The sequence below is a fragment of the Dama dama genome, chromosome 20 (assembly GCF_033118175.1).
Source record: "Dama dama isolate Ldn47 chromosome 20, ASM3311817v1, whole genome shotgun sequence".
In the NCBI taxonomy this organism is placed as follows: domain Eukaryota; kingdom Metazoa; phylum Chordata; class Mammalia; order Artiodactyla; family Cervidae; genus Dama; species Dama dama.
This window is the reverse complement of record NC_083700.1, coordinates 94,476,928-94,504,605: the sequence shown is the minus strand read 5'-3', so window position 1 is coordinate 94,504,605 and position 27,678 is coordinate 94,476,928. Positions and strand designations below refer to the sequence as shown.

Genomic DNA, 27,678 nt, shown 5'->3' with positions numbered 1-27,678 from the left:
ACTTAGAAACAGGTACCCATCTGGGTGGGCACTTGCTCTGGCCAGATGGGAGCAGAGTTGCAGCCCACCTTGACCCTGGACCAGGAGCCTGTGTGCAGCGCACAAACTGTATGTCTGTGGAAGGTGGCCCTGGGTGTGCCCAAGGTTCACGCAGAGCCAGGATGAGCACTTGGGGTTCTGACCTCTAAGGGTCAGCAAGGTCTTGACCCTGTCGTGGGGGTCCTTCTGGCAAGGTGGTAGGATTGGGGAAGGGGGTGCTGAGACCACACCTGGGAAAAGGGTGGAAAAGAGTCTAACCCTAGACTCTCTGGTGCCCCTTCTCCCAGAGCTTATTCCTAGTGGACAAGGAGAAGTGTTGGAGCACCTTCTCCCTCCCCGTGGAGAGATGTGCTCCGGGATTCAGCCTCCTCCTTTGAGGCTCCTGCTGGACTTGGGGGGATTTCCATACTGAGACTGAAAGCAATTCTGAGAGCTAGTCACCAATCAGAAGGACCTAAGATTTCATAAAACCCAATTTCCATACTCCAACGATGGGAAAACTGATGCCAAGGTCACACAGCTATGTAAGGGTAGAGTTGAAAGTCCATTCCAGAACTGATGGATTATTTTTCTCTCTACAAAGAACACTAACAAAGAGTAGAGAACCATTTTAAAGGCTCAAGAGGACATAGTATCTAAAGACCCTTGAGGCTTGTTTAGTCACTAAGTTGAGTCTGACTCTTTGTAACCCCATGGACTGTAGCCCACCAGGCTCCTCTGTCCATTGGATTTTCCAGGCAAGAATACTGGAGCGGATTGCCATTTCCTTTTCAGGGGATCTTCCCAACCCAGGGACCAAACCCACATCTCCTGCATTGGCAGGCAGGTTCTTTACCACTGAGCCACCTGGGAAAAACCCCGGCCCTTGGGGCCAGGAATCAGCTCTTTCCATTTCTTTATAGAAAAAGGGCAGAGGAAGCCCTGGAGGGAAGAAAAGTCCTCTTCACAGGTCTGGAAACTGCTGAGACCCTTGCCCGCTTTGTCTGAGCCTGAGAAGTGGCTTCGGTTGCAAGTGTGGACTCCAGAGCCATGCTGCCTGAGTGAGATTCTGGTGTGGCTATGGATCAGCTGGTGGTTTAACCTCTCTAGGCCTCATGCCTGATCTGCAAAATACAGATTCTGCCTGCCTCAGAGGGTTGTTTAAAGGATTGAATGAGATCAGTCATGTAAACGCTGGGCACACTGCCTTGTTTGAGATAAGCGCTACATACATGTTAGCTGGCCTAACGGTTTCATTCCTGGTGTGACACTCAGGATCCTCCACAAACCGGTCCCTACTTATTCCTTCAGCTTCTTGCATCATGTCCCCCAACCTCTACACACAAGCCTTGCACATTATATGTCTTATGAGCTAGTTACAAAATGCACCCCCTTCTGTGGGCTGGTGTAAAATCTCCAAGTGGCCAGGCTTGTCAGCTTCCACCTGCCCCTTAGCCTTTGTTTGGTGTGTGAACCTACACTGCAGGCTGCAGTCCTGACCATGGGCACCAGCCATGCCAGACTGCCTGATGGTCCTCAGGGCTCCTGCTTACTTGGGGTTCAGGCAGCAGGTCTCAGAGACTGAACACTGGGCTCAGGGTCAGCTCTCTGGTTTGGACTCCTGGATCTCCCTCCCCTGGGGCTTCAGGCAAATGCATTCACTGCCCTGTGTGCTTCAGTTTCCTTGTCTGTAAAATGAAGATAACACAAGAACCTACTTCATAGTTTCATAGGGTTTTGGGGAGAAAGTCCCCTTCTCAATCCTAGTGGGGGCTTTTAGCCCCCAGAAATAAGGGAAATGGCACTTCACCTCCATCTCCTCTCTTCCTCTTCCTGAGGGAGGGGACGGAATTTATCTGATGGGTTAACCAGGGGTAAGGAGCAGAATTCGTTGGGCTGGCCCTCCTGGCACAGCCTGTTAGATCTGCTACCCTCAGGAAGGGTCTGTTCTGGCCTCCTCTCCTCCACTTGGGATGCCTTCTCACTTGCTGCTTGGCTTGTGGCTGATTTTTGTTGTTCAGTCACTCAGTCGCATCCGACACCTTGTGATCCCATGGACTGCAGCATGCCAGGCTTCCCTACCCTTCACTATCTCCAGAGTTTGCTCAAACTCATGTCCATTGAGTCGATGATGCCATCCAATCATCTTGTCCTCTGTCGCCCCCTTCTCTGCCTGCCCTCAATTTCCCCTAGCATCGGGGTCTTTTCCAATAAGTTGGCTTTTTGTATCAGGTGGCGGAAGGACTGGAGTTTCAGTTTCAGCATCGGCCCTTCCAATGAATATTCATGGTTGATTTCCTTTGGGGTTGACTGGTTTGATCTACTTGCTGTCCAAGGGACTCACAAGATCTTCTCCAGCACCACAGTTCAAAAGAAACAATTCCTTAGCACTCAGTCTTCTTTACGGTCCTACTCTCACATCTGTACATGACTACTGGAAAAACCATAGCTTTGACTAGATGGACCTTTGTTGGCAAAGTGATATCTTTGCTTTTTAATATGCTGTCTAGGTTTGTCATAACTTTACTTCCAAGAAGCAAACATCTTTTAATTGTGGATGGTGGGGAAGTTGAATTTTGGGGTGAAGTATAAGGCCAATTTTAGCCACAGATACAAGCTATGCCTTCCAAATCTTGTTTCTATCAATAATAAAGCTAACATTCTGACCTCAATCTTTCTGATCCCTGTATCTCCTCCTACATGGCTGGTAGTAGGCTGTGAATGGGAGCAGAAGCATGATGAGTTATCACCCCTACATCTCCAGGGGGGATAATACATTAAAAATTATTAGAATAGGGTCTGACAACTTGTAAAATTCTATCCATGCTTATATTATTATAATCACTGTTGTTACTTAACAGTATTATTCTTTTGTTTGAGAATGTTTTGCCAATTTCTTTATCTGACTAACTCCCACTCACCCCTCAAGATCCATCTCACTGCTCCCTGAGGGCAAACATGGGCTAAGCCCACTGCAGGTCCCCAGTTGATGCCTGGGACAAAGTACTTGCTGAGTGAGCATTTGAACATGGGGCAAGGGAGATAATGAAGGACAGGGAAGCCTGGCATGCTGCAATCCATGGGGTCACAAAGAGTCCACCGAGCCACTGAACACCAACAAGGGAGACAGTGGGAGGTGAGGCTGAGGAAGAGCTTCCTGAATGCCATGCCCACCTTGAAGACAAGGGTGAAGAGTATAGGTTCCTTCTGATGGTATTTAGGGAGGCCCCAAAGGATTGCACATGGAACTGACACTATTCCATCAGCGGTTTAGGAACTAAGACTGGCACCCATGAAGTTTTTGATTCTATCACAATGTTTTGCTCCTCCAGACTCCCCAGCCCCTAATTCTGGGTAACTGTCCCACAGAGGCCTGTCTTCACTGTAGAATTAATTATTAAAATCAACTCACTATCAACTCTAACTTTGAAAGGCTACTTGAAGGGACAGAGATGGGGAGCAGTCTCCACAGACATCTAGCCATCTGGCCTTTTCCGCGGAACCTGGCTGGGAAGCTCATTTGAATAATTGGTTTTGGCGGTGTGCACTCGTGGGTTAGACACCTGATTATGCTGCCAGCCCCGGTGTCCTTTCAGCCTTTGTGGGAACATCACTCAGGTTATATAAAATGGGAGAGAGTCTCTGGGAGGTAAGGCTTGGTCTGGCCCCTGTGTCACTTGCGCTTCCTCTTGAAAAACTATGTGACTTACATACTGTGTGACCTTGAGCAAGTTACTTAGCCTCTCTGTGGCTTGGTTTCCTCTTTGTTCAAAGGAGGAGTGTGATTTCTGCCCAGTCTGTGGTTCTCAGAGAAAGAAGGGCGGTGGGGTGGTTGGAGTGCGGGGGTTGTGACTTAGCAGGAATGCAAGTGGAAGGATTGAGGTCTACAAGAGGTCAATGTCAGATAGCAATGGGCAAGTAGGTTGTACCAGGAGAAGTATGTCCCCAGAACTAGGCTTGTGATGATTCCTTCCTTCTCTTGTGCCACTAACTAGCTCTATGAACTTAAGGGAGTTACCGAATCTACCTATGCCTCAGACTCCTCATCTGTAAAATGAGAATAATAATAGAGTTGTTCTAAGAATTAAATAAAGCAATACATGCAAAATACCTAGACTAAGGCAAGATCCAGGAGGGTCAATAGGCTATTTATCATCGCCATTATCATTGCCATCACTCCCAGCATCATCTACACCATTATTGTCGTCATCGTCATCAGCACCACCATCATCCCATCATCACCATCACTATAATCACCATCATCATCATCAACACTCATCATTATAAGTTTTCCATCCTGGACATCACGTCTCAAATATAGACCATGATGAACATCTGGAGCATGTTCAGAAGACAGCAAGAAGGATGGGGAGAGGACTGGATTTCAGATCACATATGAAAAGTTGTAAAGCTTTGGGGATGTTCAGCCAGGAGAACAGGAGCTGACAGTGGTTGGAGTGAGTGAGGAGTAAGGAGGCATGGGGACACACAATCCTCAAATAGCTGAAACGCTACCACGTGAAAGATGGATCGAACATGACTAATCCTTCAGGGGCAGAAAGCAGAAATGATGGCTGACAGGTTAGGCGTGGATATAAACCCCCTCTAATAGTCAGAGCTGGCATCAGTGTGGCACTTCTTAAGGTTCCCCTGCCCTAGGTGGGGCCCTGGACAAGCTACCTCTGAGGCCCCACGCACTCCAAGGCTGACGAGGCTGAGAAGGCAGCAGGTGGTGGAGGGGGGCGGGATGCGGCCTGTGTGGGGAAGGAGGCATAGTGAGAAGGGGCTGGCAGATACTGCTTGATGAGGCAACTTGCAGTGGATCTTTGTGTTCACTTCCAGTTGATGAAAAATGCACAGTTTTATGCTTGTCAAAGAACAAATAGAATACTGATGCATATTTTTTACATAGCTAATTTTGTTTTCCATTCTATTTCAGACAATTAAGAATGTTTCCTTCTTTGGCTATTGAGGTGAGTGGGGTTGGTCGGTTACAGTGTCTGTACATGCCTATGTGTATGTGTCTCTATGTGTATATCTATATGCGTGTTATGTTTGTGTTCGTAAGTGTGTGTATGTGTGTGCTGGAAATACCTCCCCTGGTGTTTTACCCTCTGCCATATGTAATGATGATTGCTGTAAAAATCTCTCCTTATATCCCTTCTATGTCTGGTGGACTATATACATTCTTCAAAAACCTTCCTTCATCACCCTTAGTCAGAAGGAAGCACTCCCTGCTTTCAGGATAGAGTGTAGCCATGGGTTTAATTTGTAGCAGGCTAGGCCTGGCCAGCTTGGATTCATAAACCTGATCTGACCCTTCCTGCTAGGGGATGCAGGGCAAGTTCTTTGGTATCTCTGGGCCTCAATTTGCTCCTCTAATTAAAAAGGGGCCATAATACTACCTCCAGCTCAGGGTTGTTTTGAGTGTTAGCAGGGATGATATATATAATGTGTGGTTAGTAGGCACTTAGACACTAGCTCTGATGATGTCCAGGCTTCCACAGCATGACACACACACCCCTCTAGTACAAATACTGAGCCTCTTATTGCCAAAGGCTGCCTCTGATCTCCATCTGCTTCCCTAAGGTGCAGCACAGGGCCTGACACTCAGCAGGCCCTCAACAAACCTTAGTTAAATTGGATTTACTGCGCTGGAGCATTCTTTGCTACGTAAAGCTCACCAGGGCCAACAGACAGAATGTGTTGCAAGTCTGCGGGTTGGAGCAGCATCCGTTTCCACTGCGGGGTCTGCAGCACCGTGCGATAAAGCTGAATCATTTCTGCACCACCCGTGGAGGTCTGTTCCTCTCCCCCACCTCCACACTCTCAAGAAGCACTGAGGCTTCCCAAAGATGAGAAATTTCACAGCATCCTGATATCTTTTGGGTAACTGCGTATTTTATGATGACTAATAGGCAATTACTATGGTAATATTGCAATTCAGCATGTGTGAGGTTTGGGAAATGAGAAATTATGGGTAACTATGTTGGACTCATTTCTATGGTAACAAAAAGTAATTGTCATTAAATACTAGTTATATGGAGGCTGTACCTGGTAATTATAGATTTTTATGCCCAGAAACATAAATAAAACCAATAAATTTATTCAAAGGTCTACGACTGTTTACTTATACGTGACTCTATGGAATACACAATGACAAGCACCTAATTAAGCAATGCAAACCTAATGCAGAGTTTCATATTGTCATATGGAGATGGAGAGTGTTTCTCAGTTGCAAGGAAAATTGCACATCACACAGCCTCAGTGGGGTACAGGTAGGGAAGGAGGGTGTCTCCTCTGCAAAGGAAGTGATGGGCAGGAGGAGGTGACGGAGAGAGAGAATACGGGCTGCACTGTGCGGGGACGGCCAACCTCCTGCAGGACGGCGAGAGCCACCAACAAGCACAGCCCGTCACCCTGGACCCCGAAGGCCTGCCGACCTCTGCCTGTGGCTCTTGTCTCTGTAAGTGCCTGAAGTTACAGTGTTTATCCCTCCATCCTTCCAGGCCTGGGATTCCCCCCAAAACCTCTCCAAAGACCCTCAAATTGCATTGATAGGTTATACCACTATTTTTACATTGTGATAAAATGCATACAACATAAAATGTACCATTTTAATAATTTTTAAGTGTACAATTCAGTGGTATTAAGTATGTTTACAATGTTGTGCAACCATCACCACCAGCTATCTCCAAACCTTTTCCTTCTCTTAAAACTGAAACTCTATATCCATTAAAAGATAAGTCTCCTCCCCCAGCCCCACCAGCCAGCCCTTGGAAATCACCATTCTACTTTCTGCGTCTATGATTTTGACTACTCTTAAGTACTTCATATTAGTGGAATCATAAAATATCCGTCTTTTTGTGTCTGGCTTATTTCGCTTAGCATAACGTCCCCCATGTTCATCTGTGCTGTAGCTGTACCATTCTTGACAGAGCCTATCTCCAGGGCCTCTGCTAAATGATGAGAAGTATCCTGCACTTCATTTTCCTCTTCCAAGAAAGCAGAGGGGCACTGAAGCTGGGGAGAGAAGGGTCTTGCCCCAGGAAGAGAAGGCTCAGGAGAGTAGGTAAAGCTGGTCCACTAGTTCTCTGCTTCTGCCTCCAGCCTGTAGGACACAGGCAGTGTCTGGCATTGGAGGGAGCCCTGGACACACCAAGGGACCTTAAACACAGCTCTTCACTTCTGCAGACTTGGTTTCCCCTTTGCTCAAATGGATATGATTAAAAACTGACTTTCCTTTCTCAAAGAGTTGTGGTAATGGTCCACGGTGGTTTCTAAGTATAATGCCCTGTACGAGAACTAAGCGTGGCTCTGAACCCAAAGTTCACTAAATCATTCGAGCAGCTGATTGTAGTGTTTATGTCACAACAGCGTAAGATCAAAGCAACCAGGGTTAGGAGGCTGAGTTGCTGAAAGTAAAGGGTTGGGAGCCGAGGGCATCTGGCGATGATTGCTCTACCTGTGGACGCAGCTCCAGGCAAGAATACTGGTGTGGGTAGCCATTTCCTTCTCCAGGAGATCTTCCCAACCCAGGGATCAAATCCACATCTTCTGCATTGCAGGCAGACTCTTTACCGTCTGAGCCACCAGGGAAGCCCCTGTGCCATTTCCTAGTTACTAAGCACTGCTCTGGAGTTTATTGACTCGCTTGGATAATTATACGTCAAAGACTGGTTCTGTCCTGGGCTGTGTGCCAGGCTTTGGGGATAAAATCCTGACTTCAGGGAGCTTACGGTCTAAAGGTGGGGACAGTCATTCAATAAATAAGCACATGATTACAAACTGGGGCAAGGGCTCTGAAAGGATAGTTCTGAGTGCTCTGAAAGAGGGTAATGGGAAACCTAATTTATATTGGAGAATCTAGGCAGGCCTTTCTGTGTGTGTGTGTGTGCGTGTGTGTATATTAGTCGCTCAGTCATGTCTGACTCTTTCTGACCCCGTGGACTGTAGCCTGCCAGGCTCCTCTGTCCATGGATTTCTCCAGGCAAGAATACTGGAGTGGGCTGCTATTCCCTTTTCCAGGGGGTCTTCTCGACCCAGGGATCGAACTCATATCTGCCGTATTGCAGGCAGGTTCTTTATCTTCTGAGCCACTAGGGAAGCCTGGCCTTTCTGTGAAGTGACATTAAATCTCAGACCTAAACTGCAGAAAATGGCCAGTGTTATTAGAGTGTAGTAAGTGAGACAGAGACAGCAAAGACAGGGCTTCCCTGGTGACTCAGTGGTAAAGAATCCACCTGTCAATGCAGGAGACAGGGGTTCAATCTCTGGGTCAGGAAGATCCTCTGGAGAAGGAAATGGCAACCCACTCCAGTATTCTTGCCTGGGAAATCCCACAGACAGAGGAGCCTTGTGGGCTATAGTCCATGGGATTTCTAAAGAGTCAGACACAACTTCAGTTCAGTTCAGTCACTCAGTCGTGACCGACTCTTTGTGATCCCATGAATCGCAGCACGCCAGGCCTCCCTGTCCATCACTCAACTGAATTGAGTTTACTCAAACTCATGCCCATCGAGTCAGTGATGCCATCCAGCCACCTCATCCTCTGTTGTCCCCTTCTCCTCCTGCCCCCAATCCCTCCCAGCATCAGGGTCTTTTCCAATGAGTCAACTCTTCACATGAGGTGGCCAAAGGATTGGAGTTTCAGCTTCAGCATCAGTCCTTCCAATGAATATTCAGGACTGATTTCCTTTAGGGTTGATTGGTTTGATCTCCTTGCAGTCCAAGGGACTCTCAAGAGTCTTCTCCAACACCACAGTTCAAAAGCATCAATTCTTCGGCGCTCAGCTTCCTTCACAGTCCAACTCTCACATCCATACATGACCACTGGAAAAACCATGGCCTTGACCAGATGGACCTTTGTTGGCAAAGTAATGTCTCTGCTTTTTAATATGCTATCTAGGTTGGTCATAACTTTCCTTCCAAGGAGTAAGCGTCTTTTAATTTCATGGCTGCAATCGGAGCTAACAAACAAAAGTGAGACAGACTGATATAGTTGGCCTGTGTTTTTATTAGATGCCATAATACTGTTGCTATCTCCTGTTACACCAGCTCCTGTTATGGAGGGCTGCCAGAGAGTGTACGGTGGCTGCTATAACTCTGGTTCTCTCTACTCCTCCCATAAGCCAGAGTTTGGGAGCACACATAGGAGTCTAGTAAGTAAACACTGCTGCTCTTTTACATAAAGTACATCATCTATCGTGGGACAGGTGTCATCACCAGCCATTAAGTGCTAGAGTGCACCTTGTCTATTTTACTATAAATACCATGGTATTGGTATTTGTATTATTAAATATAGGGCTTCTCTGGTAGCTCAACTGGTAAAGAATCCACCTGCAATGCAGCAGATCCTGGTTCGATCCCTGGGTTGGGAAGATCCCCTGGAGAAGGGAAGAGCTACCCACTCCAGTATTCTGGCCTAGAGAATTCCGTGGACTGTATAGTCCATGGGGTCACAAAGAATCAGACAGCTTTGTATGGTCAAAGCTGGGAAATCTGATTCCTCTTTCTAGATTTGATTACATGGTTCTTTAGCATAGGAGAAGAAAAAGAGAAGGAAAAAGAGGAGGAGGGTTGGGGGGAGAAGAGGCACCTGGAGGGCATGGAGTAGATTTTTATTATTTTCAAGCACAGAAAGCTTCACAAAGATCCTTCTTCACAGAGTTGCTGCTAGCATTAAATGAGACAAGTGTGTGAGTGCCTGACATGGCACTGGTGAGCAAGCAGAATCCTTGGGCTGGCATTTTCCAGGTGTTTTATAGCCCCTAACATCCCTGGGGACAGGGTGGTGGTGGGGCAGGTGAGGGGTGGTGGGGAAAGGGGTTTCTTTGGGAAACACTGAACACTTTATTCCCCTCTTGGGATTTCTGTTTACTGGCGTATTCAAAATGGAAAAATCTTAGTGTAGAAGAGAGTGTTTAACTTTGCCTAACTGTATGTTTCCCTAAATTTACTTGAACTCTGAATCCATTCTCCCCCTACAATGCCTGGGCAAGTCCCACCAAACCATGGGACGCTGTGCTGTGGCCGGTAGGGTAGCTCTGTGAGGGGCTGGCCTACAGAACCCCTAAGGTACCTTGAAGCTCTCCATTTGTAGACTTGATTATTATTTTTCACATCCTCCAAATATTTAATGGTGAATTTTCATGATTGATGGGTTTTTTGTTGCTACTCAGAGCTATTTTAGCAAGAGGATTAATGCCTGTGGTTAGAGATTTTCTTCAGCTCTTGTAATGAGAATCACATACTCTCTCTGGGAGAAGGCTAGGCTTTTAAACTTCAGTACGGCACCATTTCTGAGGGGTGGAATTCTTTGATCCTGAAAGCCCCAAATCACAAAACTTGGACAGCTTGGGGACATACAGGAAACAGTTACCTCCCCAGCACCACCCGCACTGGCCATCTGAAACCCAGAAAGAGGAGGCATTTTGGCCAAGGTCAAAGACCTCTTTCCAACTGGTCATCCCCGGACAGCAGATGATGACATAAATAAGTACGTGGACTGGACAGTACTGACCTCTCTCTAACCATGGCTGCTCTTGTAATTAAACAGAAATGTTAACATCAATCAAATGGTCCTTCCACTACCATTATCGCCAACATTGCATTCTGTCCAGGAAAGGTGGAAAGGCGCTGCTCCCAGGCCTGCAGCAGCCATAAAAACCTGCCAGTGCTAATGAACCATCACTTGAGCCAATTAAGAAGAAGCAAAACTGTCTTTAATTAAGGCATCATGCATCCCATGGGTTCTCTCTAACTCATACCCAGGGGTACTAGAAAGCCTCTGTGGACCCAACTGCCATACTCTGGGAAAGCATTAAACCAGCTCTGTTTCAAAAGGACCTGATGGGATGTCAGGAAATGTGGGTTCTGGTCTGAGTTCTGCTACTGACCTTGGGCAAGTCCCATTTGATCTCTGAATCTCAGTGCCTTCATCAGGAAAGTCATTTCTCTCTTTTTTTTTTTCTTGTATCCACCAAACTCTTTTTGAGCATCTACCACATGTTGATCCCTGATGATAGGCACTGGGGAACACAAGGACCATTAGGGCTCAGTGTTTTCCCTCTGGTGGTTTTAGGACCATGGGGTCCTTGCAATGGGGTAAGACACATTCAATATCCAAGCCTGTGGGAGCTCAGAGAAGGGAATGGCCAATTCTGTTTGGGGGATTGGGGGATGTTTTTCAGAAGAAGAGGTACAAGCTGATTTGTAAGGAAGGATTAGTGACATGAGGGGTCTTCCCTGGTAGTTCAAAGAGTAAAGAATCTGCCTGCAGTGCAGGAGATCTGAGTTTGATCCCTGAGTTGGGAACATCTCCTGGATAAGGGAATGGCTATCCACTCCAGTAGTCTTGCCTGGAGAATTCCACAAACAAAGAAGCCTGGTGGGCTACTGTCCATGGAGTCACAAAGAGTCAGATACCACTGAGCAACTAACACAAAAACACACAAAGTGAGATGAGGAAGGGACTAGGAAGCCCTGGACAGAGGGCCTTTATGAAGGTGAGGTATCAGGCCCCAACAGGACCTGTGTAAGGAACCAGGCCTTCCTTAGAGTGGCCAGAGCAATGATTCTAAGACTAGAGGGTGGGGGGTGAAGCAACAGGTCACACAGAGTCTTGCATCAAAACCAAGGAGCTTGAATATTACCTTGGGAATTCTAGGACCAATCAGCTCTCAAGCTGTATAATTTGGGCAGTGAAGTTAGTCAATGATTTACTGGTTGTATGACTTTGGGCCAGTGTGTTGCCTCAAAGGTGAAATAAGGCTAATAATGCACTCTTTCTCAGAGGATTCAATGTTCTCTCAGCAGATGGTTCCCCGGGCAGTGGAATTTTCGGCTGTAAATTATGGGGCTAAGCCAGGAGAAAGAGTTCAAGATGTGAAGTGCATGAATGAGTGTGGGGCCAGCCAGTATGCTCACACCAAAGAGAAATGCTGCCCACGTGATGCAGGCTGCCGCTCTCCTTCATTAATAATCTCCAAGAAGAAATCCAGAAACAAAATGGTAACTGTCATCACCACCATATGCTCAAAAGCACATTCATTGCTACTGTTTCTTTGTGAGCACTGATGCTCACAAGTGCCCTGCCAGGGAAGTAATTATTATCTTAATTATGCAAGAGAAACTGCAATGCATCAGAGAGGGAAAGTGAATTCCCCAAGGTTACCTAGGAAGTAGGCACCAAAACTGATACTAGGTCTCCTGGTTCCTGATCCAGCAAACTGCCCAGGAAACTCCAGCAAGTGATCTCACATGACTGTGCATGAGCTAGCCAAGATCAGCCCATCACATCCTCAGGAGCTGGGGTGAAACTTCTGATGAACTCATGGGTGAAGAAAATTCCTCCTCAAAAACAGCCCCTTTTCCTTCTTGCTTTCATGCCCCCACCCAAGCATTCTCCCCCATCCCTCACCTGTAATTGCCCAGGTAGACACCATCAGGATTGAGCATGGGTGCAATCTTGAAGACCAGGTGTTCCCGTAGGACACGAGCAATAGGGTGCTGGCTTATGAGGAAATCAATGATCCCTGCGAAAAAGAGAAGCATCTGGGTTAGTGTCGACATGTTTCAGGAAGGAGGGAGCACCTTTCCTCAGCTGGGAAAAACAATGAGAGATCAATGGGTGATTTGGGGGCCTATGTTGTTAGCCACTGTGGGTACATGGCTATGAATTAGGGGTTGCCCAGTGAATTTTACAAATAATATCTCTGTTTCCAGGAGACAGCTCAAGATGTAATATTGAAGGTCAAGGCCTGGAGGACAGCATGTCCTGCTCAAGAGGACAGGAAGGGCCTCCAGGAAAAGACAGCATGTGAGCTATGCCTTGGAGTCTCGACAGAGATAGGGGAGAGGCAGGATAACTCTGAACAATAAAAGCAGAGTTGCTCCCTAATGTGTCCACTGCTAGCTAAAGGCTGACATTAGTTTGGATGATTGCGTGGCCAAGGACCTTAAGAGGTCTCAGTCCTCGTGAGGCTGAAGGGTACACCAGGAAACAGAGAGAAGTCACAAAAAGACAGGGAGGTTTTGTCAATACCTCTGCTCCTTTCCCCACTTAAAGGGTCCTCTGCTTCCAGACTCCAGGGCTGGCTGCCTTCTCTGCTTCTCACTAGGACAAACACCACCTTGCCTCCCAGTCACCAGATTTAGGACTGTCTCCTCCATGACTCTCCTCCTATAGTCAGGCAGTCCCCAAGTCTCTTCTTTGAAACGAGCAAATCTGCCCCTCATCTCCATCCCCCTGCCTCTCTTCTAGGCCACCATCACATCTGGCCTGGATGAGAGCAACCAGAGCTGGCCTAGGTGATAGCGACCACCTCTGGAAGGCGCCCTTATCACTACAGCCAGAGGGACTGTCCTGAAGTGCAAACCTGACCCTGTCACCACCTTTGTTGATGTCCTGGCCATGGCCTGCACACATCTATAGGGGAGGAGGTAAGAAAACAAGAACTGAGTCTTTGCCCTGATCCTCTTTTTCTCCATGTTTCTACTTATTCCTTGGAGACCTGAAAAAAAATGACAAAATGGAACTCTGGCATTCCATGAGACACCTGCCATGCTGGAAAGTGACAGGAGAGCATACAACCCTTCCAAAAGCACAGAAGGAGAACTGAGAGAGCCCTTCCCCTGCTGGAGAGAGCAGAAAATGTATCAAGGAGAAAGAAGCTTTGAGCTGGGCCCTGACAGATATGTAGGTTTTGACAGCCAGACAGGAGGAAGCAGCGGGGTAACTAAGAACAATCCATGTGCCCAGTGGCAGGCACTTAGCTCTTGGAATGATAAGTCACTCTGTGGCACGTTCCAGAGCTGCTGTGACCAGGGAGGGATATCTTGGGCTGAGAATCCATTGGCAGCCGAGAGCCAGTTGGACATCATTTACTGCATGGCTGACGCGGCGGTAGACCAGATGCCCTAATTTATTTGTTGGTTTTCATATGAAAGCTGTAGTTTGCCAGTAAATAGGCAGGGTAATGATGCCAAGCACCCTTGTTAGGGGCTAATAATTGCTTAATCTGTCCACTAATTGACCCCAGCTCCCAGGGCAGCCCTCCATCAAGGAGCCAGACATTGCTCAGGGCCTGGCCATACTGCCTCAGAGAATGGCTTCTGGAAGTGGAGTAGTTCATTGTGAGCCATCCTCCTTCACAGATGACCAGATTAATTGGGCTGCAGATCAAGCAGCTAATAAGAGGATGAGAGGAAACAAAGCCAGACCAGGGGCTGCAGCCACCCAGAGTGAGCATGGGGCAAGGAAAGCAGAAGTTTTAGACTCATCTCTTGGCTAGAGGTCAGACTCAGTTCAACAGGAATCTTTCGTATTGAGGAGGAAATTGGGAGGAGATCTTTCACTTTTATTTGGTGTGGGGAGAGGGTGGTAAGTGAAGTGGAAAATGAGGAGAAATGTCAGAGCAAGAGTGGAGAGAAAATGCCATCCCCCAGTATGGGCCAAAAGCATGGAATGGACCAAGGAAGCAGAGAGTGTGCGGACTTGGAGATCTGCATGAACTCCTCATTGGTTGTTAGTTTTCTCTGACCAGTTTCCTCATCCTGATGTAGAGGTAATGATCTGGAAGAATTCTGTGGGACTGACTTAGAACTCCTGCATTTTGACTGCTGGTCCCAGCACCTGAACATTGTAATGTGCTCTCATAAAAGTCACTTAGATCAAAGGTTGAAAGCAGTGGGGGTAGTAAAATTCAGAATGCAGCCTAGAATTAGGTGTTGTGGTCTATGAAGTTGACTGACCGTGGGATCTGGGAACAAGGATACTGAATTGAAGAAGCCAACAAACCAGCAGTCAGAGAACCTGGGTTCTAGTTTTGGCTCATCTTTAAACTTAGATGAAAGAACACAGTGATTCCCAAGGATGCATCCCACAGTGACAGATTATGATTCCACCTAGTTCATTCCTTTACCTCAAAGTAGCAGAATCCTCATCTGTCAAATGAGGAGACCACACTTCCTCCTTCTGGGAGACACAATCCACCCCCTGAAGATCAGTCTCTGCCCCTTCAGTTGTTGGCTTCAGTTGTTGGTTTGTTGGCTTCTCCAATTCAGTATCCTTGTTCCCAGATCCTACAGTCAGTCAACTTCATAGACCACAACACCTAATTCTAGGCTGCATTCTGATTTTTACTACTCCCACTGCTTTCAACCTTTGATCTAAGTGACTTTATGAGAGCACATTCAGTAAACACATTTGCAGATCCTTCATCAGGAAGGCAGAAGAAAGCAGGACTGGGGGCTAGAGAGGGTGGAGGAAGAGGAGGAAAAGTGGCAGAGTTTGGAAATGGAAGCTGGGTGGCCAGCCTCACTGCCCTGTGCCGACCTTGCCTGGCCACGGTGACCAGCACCAAGTAAGCCACAACTAAAGGTTCAATGTTGCTGTTTCTCCCACTGCACAGAGGCAGGTATGCAGCAAATGCCCAATAAATGCCCATTGGTAGAGTAGCCCCAGGAATTAATTTGACCTGGACAAAGTAGAGTGTTAGTTGAGCTGATAACTACTCATTCTGTAAACATTCACAGGATCAGGTCCATGCCAGGAGCACCTTGGCATTCCAAGATGCGTAATAGGTTCCTGCTCAGAGGGGTGCATGGAGGGAGAGCAGCTCTTACCAACATAGGCTCTGGTGGGAACAGCACAAGGAGTCCTAGGAACCCCGGGGTCTCCTGACCCAGCCTGGGAGTCAAGAAGGGGTTGTGGAAACTTAAAGAATGCGTAGAGTGAACCAGATGATAGAGGTGCCAGGAGACGGTGTTCCAGGCGGGGGAAGTCTTACACAGAGATTAGGAGGCGAGACAGAAGACAACCTGTTTCTTAAGAGAGTTCTTCAGCTCCAGGTGGCATAGCTTCATGACTAAGGGCACAGACATTGAAACTGGACTAAATTGTGGCCTTAACCTCTCCGTTTCTCAGTTTCCTCAGCAATTAAGAAGAAGAATAGTATTATAAGGATCTGAGTTAGTTAATGTGAGCAAAGTGTCCAGCACATAGGAAGTGTGTTGTTTACTCATTGCTCTTATTTGGTTTGGCTGAAGGTGTGGGGTGGGAGGATGTTGAGAGAGAAGCAGGAGAGGTAAATGGGGGCTTGCCGATCCTGCTGAAGAATATGAACAGCTCAGGAGAGCCATTGCCAAGGTCAGGGTCAGATCTGGCCTTTGGAGAGAGTTTCCCCTGGCTGCAGCCTGGAATGCAGTTTGGAGGGAAGTAATAATAATGGATGGATGTCCTGAAGGTGGACAAGGTGGAGGTAGGGGCACAAACCTAGCAGAGAGCCAGCAAAGATAAAGAGGCTTGCAGTCAGGAACCAGGGTCTGGCATGGTGGTGACCTGCAGGGGCTCTGCAGTGACCAAGACCCAGAGAGTCACAAGGATGCCCCTGATGGAGGGTAAGCATTGTGGATAGATGATGACACTGATGAGGAGACTACTTGTCTATCACCCCCAGGAGCAGCAGAAGTCTTGGCTTAAGTCATACAACCTTGGGGAAAGGTGACACCAAGATTACAGAGATTAAGTTTCTGGCCCCTGGCAGAATGGGGCCTCGAAATGGAGACTGAGTTCAGTTTTAGAAATGTAAGGAAAATTGTAGTTTCAGTACCTCTGAGTGTGGGGGACTGAGGCTTGCATCTGCTGTGCAAATCTATCTTCCGTCCAGGCTGTGAGCTCCAGGAGGGCAAGGACACAGCTCCCGTTCTTGGCCAGGATTTTGTCAGCGCCCAGCTCAGCACTGGGGCAAGGCAAATGCTCAATATTTATGTGTGACATGAATGAATAAAGATGGACCAGGGAATTTCCTGGCTGTCCAGTGGCTAGGAATCTATGCTTTCACTGCTGAGGGCACAAGCTGAATCCCTGGTCACGGAACTAAGATCCCACAAGCCATGTGATGCAGTCACAAAGAAAGCGAGAGATGGTTCAGTGACAGGTACTACTATGTTCAGTAGCTGGATTGAGTCCATTTTTCAGACACAGAAACCAAGTCAGGGTGGTGGCATCATTTGCTGAGTGTCTCCCAGGGGGGCCTGACTGGGATTCAGGTCCAGTTTTACTGGTTTCAAAGTGGTACCCTTTCCATGAAACCAAGATGGGATAAACCAGGAGTCTATCAGCATGGGATTTGCAAATTATTTGGATATATGCCTGCATGATTTTTCTCTAGAGAGTTCTGTGTAAAGTATTGCTGCTCTTCTCTGCTAAGAGGAAGGATACACAGTAGGAAGAGCCCAGGCTTGAAGCAGGACATTTGGGGGCGGGTTAGAGGTATGTCTCTGCTGGGCTGAGTGTGGGTCATGTGACAGGGGTCCTCTAGGCTCTACCCTGACTGCCCTTAGCTGAGCCCAAGGACCCAGGTCATGGAATTCCAGGAAGGCTGGCCCTGAAGAGCCTGACGTTCACAGAGTCTAAGTTCTCACCCTCCCTTCTCCAACTTTGCCCGTTTCACAGATGAAAAGACAAGCTTCAGAAAGCAAAAGGCCCCATGACAACCCCTTCCTGGATCTAGTTTCATGTATATATGAGGCTGTATGGGAGGGAGGGGGGAGGAGGAGATGAAGAAGAGGTGCAGGGTAGAGGAGGGAGGAAAATAGTGAGAGAGAGGAGGGAGGAAGGGGCCAAGGTCACCACTGCACTGTGGGCGATCTCAGCTTGGGCTTGGTCCTGGTGTCCTGGTGGTTGTGAGTGTGAGAGAGAGAGAGTGTGTGTGTGTGTGAGTGTGTGTCTTGGTGTCTTGGTGGTTGTGAGTGTGAGAGAGAGAGAGAGAGAGTGTGTGTGTGTGAGAGAGAGAGAGAGTGTGTGTGTGTGTGTGTGTGTGAGAGAGAGAGTGTGTGTGTGTGTGAGTGTGTGTCTTGGTGTCCTGGTGGTTGTGAGTGTGTGTTTGCACGCACATGTGTGTTTTCCCCATCCTTTGCGTGCCCCCACAGGACACCCCTGAGGAGTGAGCTCCCAAGAGAGGGCCTGGTGGGCCCCTTGGCACCTGGAGCAGGGCTCCATAAATCCTCACGGCAGGCTCTGGAGGACGAGGTTGGTGCTACTTTATAGGCAGAGAAACAGGCTCTGAGAGTTGAGGACTTGATGGGGGTCCCAGTGACGGGGTGAGAGTGATAGGACTCTGACTCAGGTGTCCCGGTGGCTGTGCGCAAGTCTGAAACCTCAGCTACGCCCCCTGCCCAGCCGCCTCCAGAGGGGGTGTACCTCCCCATGGCAGCGTTTCACACAGGTGGGCATAAGGGTTCATTTACAAAGAGCCTGGAGTGGACAAGTGCTCTGCAGATGGGACTTTTCAGTGAGCGATGTCCCACCAACTCCAGGAAGCTTCAGGGCAAGGACACTCCCTGGACCTGAGATCAAGTCCTGGCCAGACTTCTGACTTGCATCCGGGTCTCCCAGAAGGTAAATGGAAGGGCTCAGCTAATGGCTGTTCTGGAGAAGGAGCCGAGGAAGGAAGGCAGACCTGCTACAGGAGTCACACACCTGGCTTTGGGTTCCCAGTGAGGATTAGAGGAAGCACACCCTGCACCTGGAAGATGCCCCAGTAAGGCTGCCTCCTCCTCTATAAATAGTACTTACTCAGCGCTGACTGCACCCCAAGCACCATCTTACATTTTTATGGACACTAACTCATTTTATCACCACAACAACCCTCTGAGGCAGAATTCCTATTATTATTTCCCTTTTGAGAAAAAGGGACTGAGACACAGAGAAGTTGCGGGACCCCAAGGTCACCCTGTACCAAGAGGGAGGGCTGAGCTTTAGTTCCAGGCAGCGAGGCTCCAGAGGCCCCGCTCACACACACACTGTCACAGGACCATGTGGGAATGACCTTGACCCCTCACATCGCAGCCTGAGAGGGAGGACAGTTCAGCTGCACAGAGGCCATGAGTGGGGCTTTGGAGGAGCAGCCATCCCCCCACCAAGCAAAGCCTTGAGAAAGTCACAGCCCTGCCCCCCTAAACGCCACCCATGCCAAGCTCTGCCACAACAGGACTTCACTCTGCTCCCAGCAGCAGATGCAGCAGCAGCTCGGCTGTGAGAACCGAGGTCCCAGCCAGATGGGGATGACCAGGTCTCACATGTCTGTCCTCTATTCAAGGTCACTGAGCCAGTTAATGGGGAAAAAGAGTTAACAGAACCAAATGTTCTCATCCTCCCAGGCCTTAGATTCTACCGCCCTCCCCAGAACAAGTGAGGCTGGGGAGGGGTCCAGCTGAGACGTGGGTCTAGGGAAGAGAGCCTGAGCTGAGCCCCATGTGGCTGTAGTCTGGGGTATCCCCAGGGGGCTGGGAGACCCTCGGGGAAGACCCTGCCTCCGTTCCTCACTGGCGAAGTGGGGGAATGCTGCCTGTGTTGAGCTGTCTCTGGAAGGATGAATTGTGCGTCTTAAGGGACAGTTACAGAGATGGGGACAGAGGAAGACCAGGACTTGGGAGACAGGCCCCAGGGCCACATCCACCATGAATTAGCTGTGTGATCCGGGGTACGCCACTTCACCCCGAGCCTGCCCAGTCTCACCTGCCCGTGCACATTGGCTGCTGTGGGCCAGCCTGAGCACTGTGTTCTTCCAGGTGAGAAGCTTGGCCTTCTACTGCTTCCCACCCCTGAGAGGGTAAAGGCTTGGGAGACCCGGCTTCAAAGCTCTTCCTGCACTTTACTGTGTGAATGGAGGTTCCTCTTTCTGAACTCAGATTTAGTATCCTAAGCCAAGACAGAGTTTGTTCCTCGAACAGTCCCACGAGGTGAATAAGACAATGCCCATTTCACAAATGCAGAAAATGGCACTCTAAGATCCAGCCCTGGGCCTCAAAAAGTTCAGGTTTAAAGGGAGAACAAAAAAAAAAAAAAAAAAAAAATGCAAAACAACATGTAACAAATCGGGGCAAAAAAGATGACTATTGAGCAACCCACAATGCAGACCCAAGGCAGGGGGCTGAAGGGAGTGGGCCAGTGGGCTGCAGCATGCCAGGATTCCCTGTCCTTTACCATCTCCCAGAGCTTGTTCAAACTCGTGTCCATCGAGTCAGTGATGCCATCTAATCATCTCATCCTCTGTCATCCCATTCTCCTCCCTCTTTCAATCTTTCCCAGCATCAGGGTCTTTTCCAGTGAGTCAGTTCTTCACATCAGGTGGCCAAAGTATTGGAGTTTCAGCTTCAGCATCAGTCTTTCCAATGAATATTCAGGACTGATTTCCTTTAGGATGAACTGGTTGGATCTCCTTGCAGTCCAAGAGACTCTCTAAAGTCTTCTCCAACACCACATTCAAAAGCATCAGTTCTTTGGAACTCAACTCTCACATCCATACATGACTACTAGAAAAACCATAGCTTTGACTAGATGGACCTTTGTTGGCAAAGTACTGACTTTGCTTTTCAATATGCTGTCCAGGTTAGTCATAGCTTTTCTTCCAAGGAGCAAACGTCTTTTAATTTCATGGCTGCAGTCACCATCTGCAGTGATGTTGGAGTCCAAGAAAATAAAATCTGTCACTGTTTCCACTTTTCCCCTATCTATTTACCATGAAGTGATGGGACCGGATGCCATGATCTTTGGTTTTTGAATACTGAGTTTTAAGACAGCCTTTTCACTCTCCTCTTTCACTTTCATCAAAAAGCTCTTTAGTTCCTCTTTGCTTTCTGCCATAAAGGTGGTGACGTCTGCATATCTGAGGTTATTCATATTCCTCCCAGCAATATGGATTCAAGCTTGTGCTTCATCCAGCCCGGCATTTTGCATGATGTACTCTGCATAGAAGTTAAATAATCAGGGTGACAATATAAAGCCTTGACATACTCCTTTCCCAATTTGGAACCAGTGTGTTATTCCATGTCCAGTTCTAACTATTGCTTCTTGGCCTGCAGATTTCTCAGGAGGCAGGTAAAGTGGTCTGATATTCCCATCTCTTGAAGAATTTTCCACAGTTTGTTATGATCTACACAGTCAAAGGCTTTGGTGTAGTGAATAAAGCAGAAGTAGATGTTTTTCTGGAACTCTCTTGCTTTTTCTGTGATCCAACAGATGTTGGCAATTTGATCTCAGGTTTCTCTGCCTTTTCTAAATCCAGTTTGAACATCTGGAAATTCTTGGTTCATGTACTGTTGAAGCCTGGTTTGGAGGATTTTAAGCAGCTAGCGTGTGAGATGAGTGCAATTGTGCAGTAGTTTGAACATCCTTTGGCCCGGAGCACGTACTTGAAATGAACCTTGGGAGAGGAGGGGGTATTTGCCAGGTGGCAAAGAGTGGGCACAAGACATCCTAGGCAAAGAAGCAGCAGATGCAGAAGGCCAGTGGTGGGAAGAAGAGAGTTCTTCCAGGGATTAGGTTGTGTGTGGACTGGCATATAGTGAGATGTGGCAAGAGTCAGGTCATGGAGAATTGTCAATGTCATGCTGAGGAGTTTGGAGGTGACCTTGGGAAGGTGGTGGAAGGCATTCAAAATCTCTGCCAAAGAATAAAGAGTTGGTTGAAAAGCTGCAGGATAGTAGCTTTTGACAGCAGCTGAGTCCATTGATAAACTCAGCACTTTTCAGACTCCTTTTGGGGGAAGGCAGGTTCAATGGAGAGAGCGTCTGAGAACTACAGACTTCTCTGTGCTTCAGGCCTCATCTGTAAAAGGGATCATGACTCTGCCCTCTGTCTGCTGCCCACAGAGGGGGCAAGTATGGGAGTTTGGGCTGCCAGGGATAAAGTATCAGTAGTAAGGCTACTGTCTTTTCACAAACAAGGACAAAATAGTTGCATCTGATCAGCTGGGGGAATAGGGCTGCTGCCAAGATTAGTAACTGACAGATGGCTGCCAGTAAAGGAGGTGGTACAATCCGGACAGCCCTGGGAGAGGTTATTGCAAGGACAGGGGAAGAAGGAAGCTGGAAGGGAGATGCCAAGGAGACAGCTAAGGTGGCTGACTGGGGAATCCAGAACCCATAGCCAAGCCTCTGAGCTTCTTGTCTTTGGGTGATCACTCACTCTCTCTGAAGCTCAGGCTCCTTGTCTGAAACAAAGAGGGAGGCAGCAGTGCCTGACCACAGCCCTGTAAGAACTTGAACTGGGAAAAGAAGACCCTATGTGTTTGCAGACTGCCTTATAGTTGACAAGTCAGATTACCTGCCTCCTCTTCTCAGATCCCCATGAGGAAGGGGGTGATATCTGTTGAGGGTCTGCTGCATGTCAGACACAGGACTGGGTGTTTGTTTACATTCATCTCATGCCAGCTTCATAACAGCCATCGCAGATAGGTATTGGTATATTGGGCTGCCCAAAATGTTCAGTTGACTTTTTCCATGAGATGTAATAAAAAACCCAAATGAAATTTTGGGCCAATCCATTATTATTATTTTTTACATTTGAGGAAACTGAACTGCTAGGAAGTGGCAGAGCCAGTATTTGACCCCAAGACTGTCTGATGGCAAATAGTCATTATTTCCAGAGCAGCATGCTGCCTCACCTCTATTGGTTTTATTATATCCTTTTGACCTCATGGCCATTTTGAGACAAAAATGAGATAAATTACTTAACTTCTCCAAAATTCTGTTTTTTCATATGTAAAAATGTAGCTAATACTAGTTTCTCTGACATAGAAAACTTAATATAATCAAATCAATCCAACATATTAGGTTAAATCAACAAAATAACATAAAATATGTAAAGTGCTTAGAATAGTGCTTGGCCAAGCTCCCCTGTCCTTTACCATCTCCCCAAGTTTGCTCAGATTCATGCCCATTAATTTGGTGATGCCATCCAACCATTTTATTCTCTGCTGTCCCCCTCTCCTGCCCTCAATCTTTCCCAGCATCAGGGTCTTTTCCAGTGACTTTTCATATCAGGTGGCCAAAATATTGGAGCTTCAGTTTCAGCTTCAGTCCTTCCAATGGATATTCAGTGTTGGTTTCCTTTAGGATTGATGGGTTTGATCGCATCAATTGATTGATTGATTGCAGTCCAAGGGACTCTCTAAAGTCTTCTCCAACACCACAGTTCAAAAGCATTAATTCTTTGGCACTCAGCTTTCTTTATGGTCCAACTCTCACATCCATACATGACCACTGGAATAACCATACCTTTGACTATATGGACCTTTGTTGGCAAACTGATGTCTCTGCTTTTTAATATGCTATCAAGGTTTCTCATAGCTTTTCTTCCAAGGAACAAGTGTCTTTTAATTTCGTGACTGCAGTCACCATCTGCAGTGATTTTGGAGTCCAAGAAAATAAAATCTGTCACTGTTTCCACTTTTTTCCCATCTATTTGCCATGAAATGATGGGACCTCATGCCATGATTTTAGTTTTTTGAATGTTGAGTTTTAAACCAGCTTCTTCACTCTCCTCTTTCACCCTCATCAAGAGGCTTTTAAGTTCCTCTTCACTTGTTGCCATTCAGTTCAGTTCAGTTCAGTCGCTCAGTCGTGTCCGGCTCTTTGTGACCCCATGAATCGCAGCACTCCAGGCCTCCCTGTCCATCACCAACTTCTGGAGTTTACTCAAACCCATGTCCATCGAGTCGGTGATGCCATCCAACCATCTCATCCTCTGTAGTCCCCTTTTCCTCCTGCCCCCAATCCGTCCCAACATCCAGGTCTTTTCCAATGAGTCAGCTCTTCGCATCAGGTGGCCAAAGTATTGGAGTTTCAGCTTCAGCATCAGTCCTTCCAATGAACACCCAGGACTGATCTCCTTCAGGATGGATTGGTTGGAACTCCTTGCAGTCCAAGGGACTCTCGAGAGTCTTCTCCAACACTATAGTTCAAGAGCATCAATTTTTCGGCGCTCAGCTTTCTTCACAGTCCAACTCTCACATCCATACATGACCACTGGAAAAACCATAGCCTTGACCAGATGGACCTTTGTTGGCAAAGTAATGTCTCTGCTTTTTAATATGCTATCTAGGTTGGTCATAACTTTCCTTCCAAGGAGTAAGCGTCTTTTAATTTCATGGCTGCAATCACCATCTGCAGTGATTTTGGAGCCCAAAAAATTAAAGTCTGACACTGTTTCCACTGTCTCCCCATCTATTTGCCATGAAGTGATGGGACCGGATGCCGTGATCTTAGTTTTCTGAATGTTAAGCTTTAAGCCAACTTTTTCACTCTCCTCTTTCACTTTCATCAAGAGGCTTTTTAGTTCATCTTCACCGCCATAAGGGTGGTGTCATCTGCATATCTGAGGTTATTGATATTTCTCCAGGCAATCTTGATTCCAGCTTGTGCTTCTTCCAGCCCAGCATTTCTCATGATGTACTCTGCATAGAAGTTAAATAAGCAGGGTGACAATATACAGCCTTGATGTACTCCTTTTCCTATTTGGAACCAGTCTGTTGTTCCATGTCCAGTTCTAACTGTTGCTTCTTGACCTGCATACAGGTTTCTCAAGAGGCAGGTGAGGTGGTCTGGTATTCCCATCTCTTTCAGAATTTTCCACAGTTTATTGTGATCCATGCAGTCGAAGGCTTTGGCATAGTCAATAAAGCAGAAATAGATGTTTTTCTGGAACTCTTTTGCTTTTTCAGTGATCCAGTGGATGTTGGCAATTTGATCTCTGGTTCCTCTGCCTTTTCTAAAACCAGCTTGAACATCTGGAAGTTCACAGTTCACGTATTGCTGAAGCCTGGCTTCGAGAATTTTGAGCATTACTTTACTAGCGTGTGAGATGAATGCAATTGTACGGTAGTTTGAACATTCTTTGGGATTGCCTTTCTTTGGGACTGGAATGAAAACTGACCTTTTCCAGTCCTGTGGCCACTGCTGAGTTTTCCAAATTTGCTGGCATATTGAGTGCAGCACTTTCACAGCATCATCCTTCAGGATTTGAAATAGCTCAACTGGAATTCCAGCACCTTCACTAGTTTTGTTCGTAGTGATGCTTTCTAAGGCCCACTTGACTTCACATTCTAGGATGTCTGGCTCTGGTGAGTGATCACACCATCGTGATTATCTGGATCGTGAAGATCTTTTTTGTATAGTTCTTCTGTGTATTCTTGCTGCCTCTTCTTAATGTCTTCTGCTTCTGTTAGGTCCATAACATTTCTGTCCTTTATCGATCCCATCTTTGCATGAAATGTTTCCTTGGTATCTCTAATTTTCTCAAAGAGATCTCTAGTCTTTCCCATTCTGTTGTTTTCCTCTATTTCTTTGCATTCATCACTGAGGAAGGCTTTCTTATCTCTCCTTGCTATTCTTTGGAACTCTGCATTCAAATGGGTATATATTTCCTTTTCTCCTTTGCCTTTGCTTCTCTTCTTTTCTCAGCTATTTGTAAGGCCTCCTCAGACAACCATTTTGTCTTTTTGCATTTCTTTTTCTTGGGGATGGTCTCGATCCCTGCCTCCTGTACAATGTCACAAACCTCCATCCATAGTTCATCAGGCACTCTGTCTATCAGATCTAGTCCCTTAAATCTATTTCTCACTTTCACTGTATAGTCATAAGGGATTTGATTTAGGTCATACCTGAATGGTCTAGTGGTTTTCCCTACTTTCTTTAATTTAAGTCTGAATTTGGCAATAAGGAGTTCATGATCTGAGCCATGGTCAGCTCCCAGTAGAGGGGTATCATCTACATATCTGAGGTTGTTCATATTTATATTGCTACTAATTGATGCACACACACACATATATATATAGATATACACACATGCATATATACATACTGCTGGCTAAACATATATTTTATGTTAACTAATATATAATAAATAAAAGTTCAATCTTAAAAAGATATATTTGAGAAGAGAAATTACCTCTGGTTGTCTGATATGAAGCATGCATTCCTGTTCATGATAAGTATTTCAAAAGTTGTTAAGTGACTGATTGAATGAACAAGTAAATAGATAATTTTCAATTCTTACTTCTCTAGTCTACCACACTTTCGTCAATAAACACATTGACCCGGGACCAGATTTTCTTTTCTTTTCTTTTCTTTCTGGTGTTGATAGTGGGTGGGAGGAGGCCACATTTTTTATTTTTGTATACTACTGGAGACTAGTGAAACCAAGCTAGGAAGTGTGGACAACTCTATGACTCATCCTCAGCATAGCAAATACAGGAGAACTATATTGAGCCCTTCCTATTCATTTGCACATCCACCCATCTGTCTGTTCATTCACCCATTCTTCCATGCATACATGTAGTCCATAAACATTTAGTAAAACAACTACTAATGGGGATCAGGTGTAGCCTCTTGAGAAGTGAAGTAAAATTTCATCCAAGATAAGGACTCTGCATGTGACCACAGGGTCCCAGAGGCCATCAGTGTCCCAGGTGGATGCAGGGGGAGGCACAGTATGCTCATGAGATCTTGCAACTCACCTTGACACACAAATGAAGAGGGTGTTTCCCCTGGGTGGACTCGTCCTGTGATGAATACCACCTTCTGCTCTGCCCCCTCCCGAAGGTTGTCTGGAAGATAAAGTGGAAACAGGTTGCTAAGGAGGAGGGGAAATTTCAGAGGGGAGTTGTTATGTGGGGCAAAGGTGGAGGAAAGCTGTTCTCTCCATTCCTGTCTTAAATCATTGGGTTTAATGATTTGGGTTTGCTCAACTTCTAAGGCCTAGCCATTGCTGACGGATTATTGGAGTATGTCCCTTGTTACCCAATATTAAAAACCACATTTCTGTTCTTTTGTGCAGTTGACCATACTAGTAGTACAATCATCTAAAGAAGTCATATGAGCAAGATCAAATCCCAGATGCATTGACTGTGAAACTAGGCAAGTTATGTATCCCGAGATTCAGTGTGCTACTCTATAAATGTGGATAATAAGATTTTCTTCATAGGGTTGTTGTCATAATTAAACAGGCTTACATATTGCTGAGTACACAGTAAAAATTCAGTAAGTGATGGAGTAAAGAAAGTAGCTATTTAGATTAGTAATAACAGCTGCCATTTAATTAGCAACTGGTGTCAAGCAGGCTGTATACATTATTTATTATCCTTACAGAAACATGGCAATTAATATTCCTTTTATTGGGGCAGAAACTGGGGCTCAGACAGCTTATATAATTTGTTCAAGTTCTACCTACACAGCTACCTAGAGTAGATATGAGATTAGAAACCAATTCTGTTTGGCCTTGGTGAAGTACGAGGACCCAGATTTCTCTTTCATCTTAAACAACTAGAAGTTTGTACAAGATACATGAAACAACTGTTTTCAGACATTGAACAAGAGTCAGTGCAAGACTCATTCCTGAGAAAAGGGAAACTAGGGAGGTGCACCCTATGGCTGTCCCAGTTGTTTGCCTGGAGGCCCACCCCAGGCCGAAGAGCAGAGAGGGGAGTCCTGACGGAGCATGGACATCTCACTGAGATGGAAGTTCAGGGAGTCTGAAGCAGGTGGTAGCTGTGGGGTGACAGTACATTTCAGAGGAAAGGGAGCTCTGTAGAGAAAAATTCCAGAAATCCACAAAGAGCTCCTCAGGAGTCTTTGCTGGGTCCCAAGATGTACATAAACGAGGTGAATCTCCGTGACAACGATGTCATGAAAAACTGATCAGGGAGTGGTGAACTGCACATTCTCAGGGTTCACAGAGGGGTGGGAATCTTCGGAAATCCCACCTTTAAAGTAAACGTCTGCATTAATCATTCAGGACACTCAGTATTCAGAAGGGGCCACACCTCAGTGGTGTAGCTAAACCACTCTAGACTCACTCCAACAAAATTTTAAAGT

General features: G+C 46.7%; 1 protein-coding gene across 1 annotated transcript in view; it reads right to left on the bottom strand.

Moving 5' to 3' along the window:
* AGBL4 (AGBL carboxypeptidase 4) overlaps positions 1–27,678 on the bottom strand; it is a 1,414,426-nt gene that overhangs the window by 112,598 nt on the left and 1,274,150 nt on the right. The window contains exons 7-8 of the mRNA XM_061120044.1: positions 26,322–26,411; positions 12,440–12,554 (exon numbers count right to left, since the gene is read on the bottom strand). Coding sequence (XP_060976027.1) covers positions 12,440–12,554; positions 26,322–26,411 — 205 coding nt within the window. The remainder of the gene's footprint in view (positions 1–12,439; positions 12,555–26,321; positions 26,412–27,678) is intronic.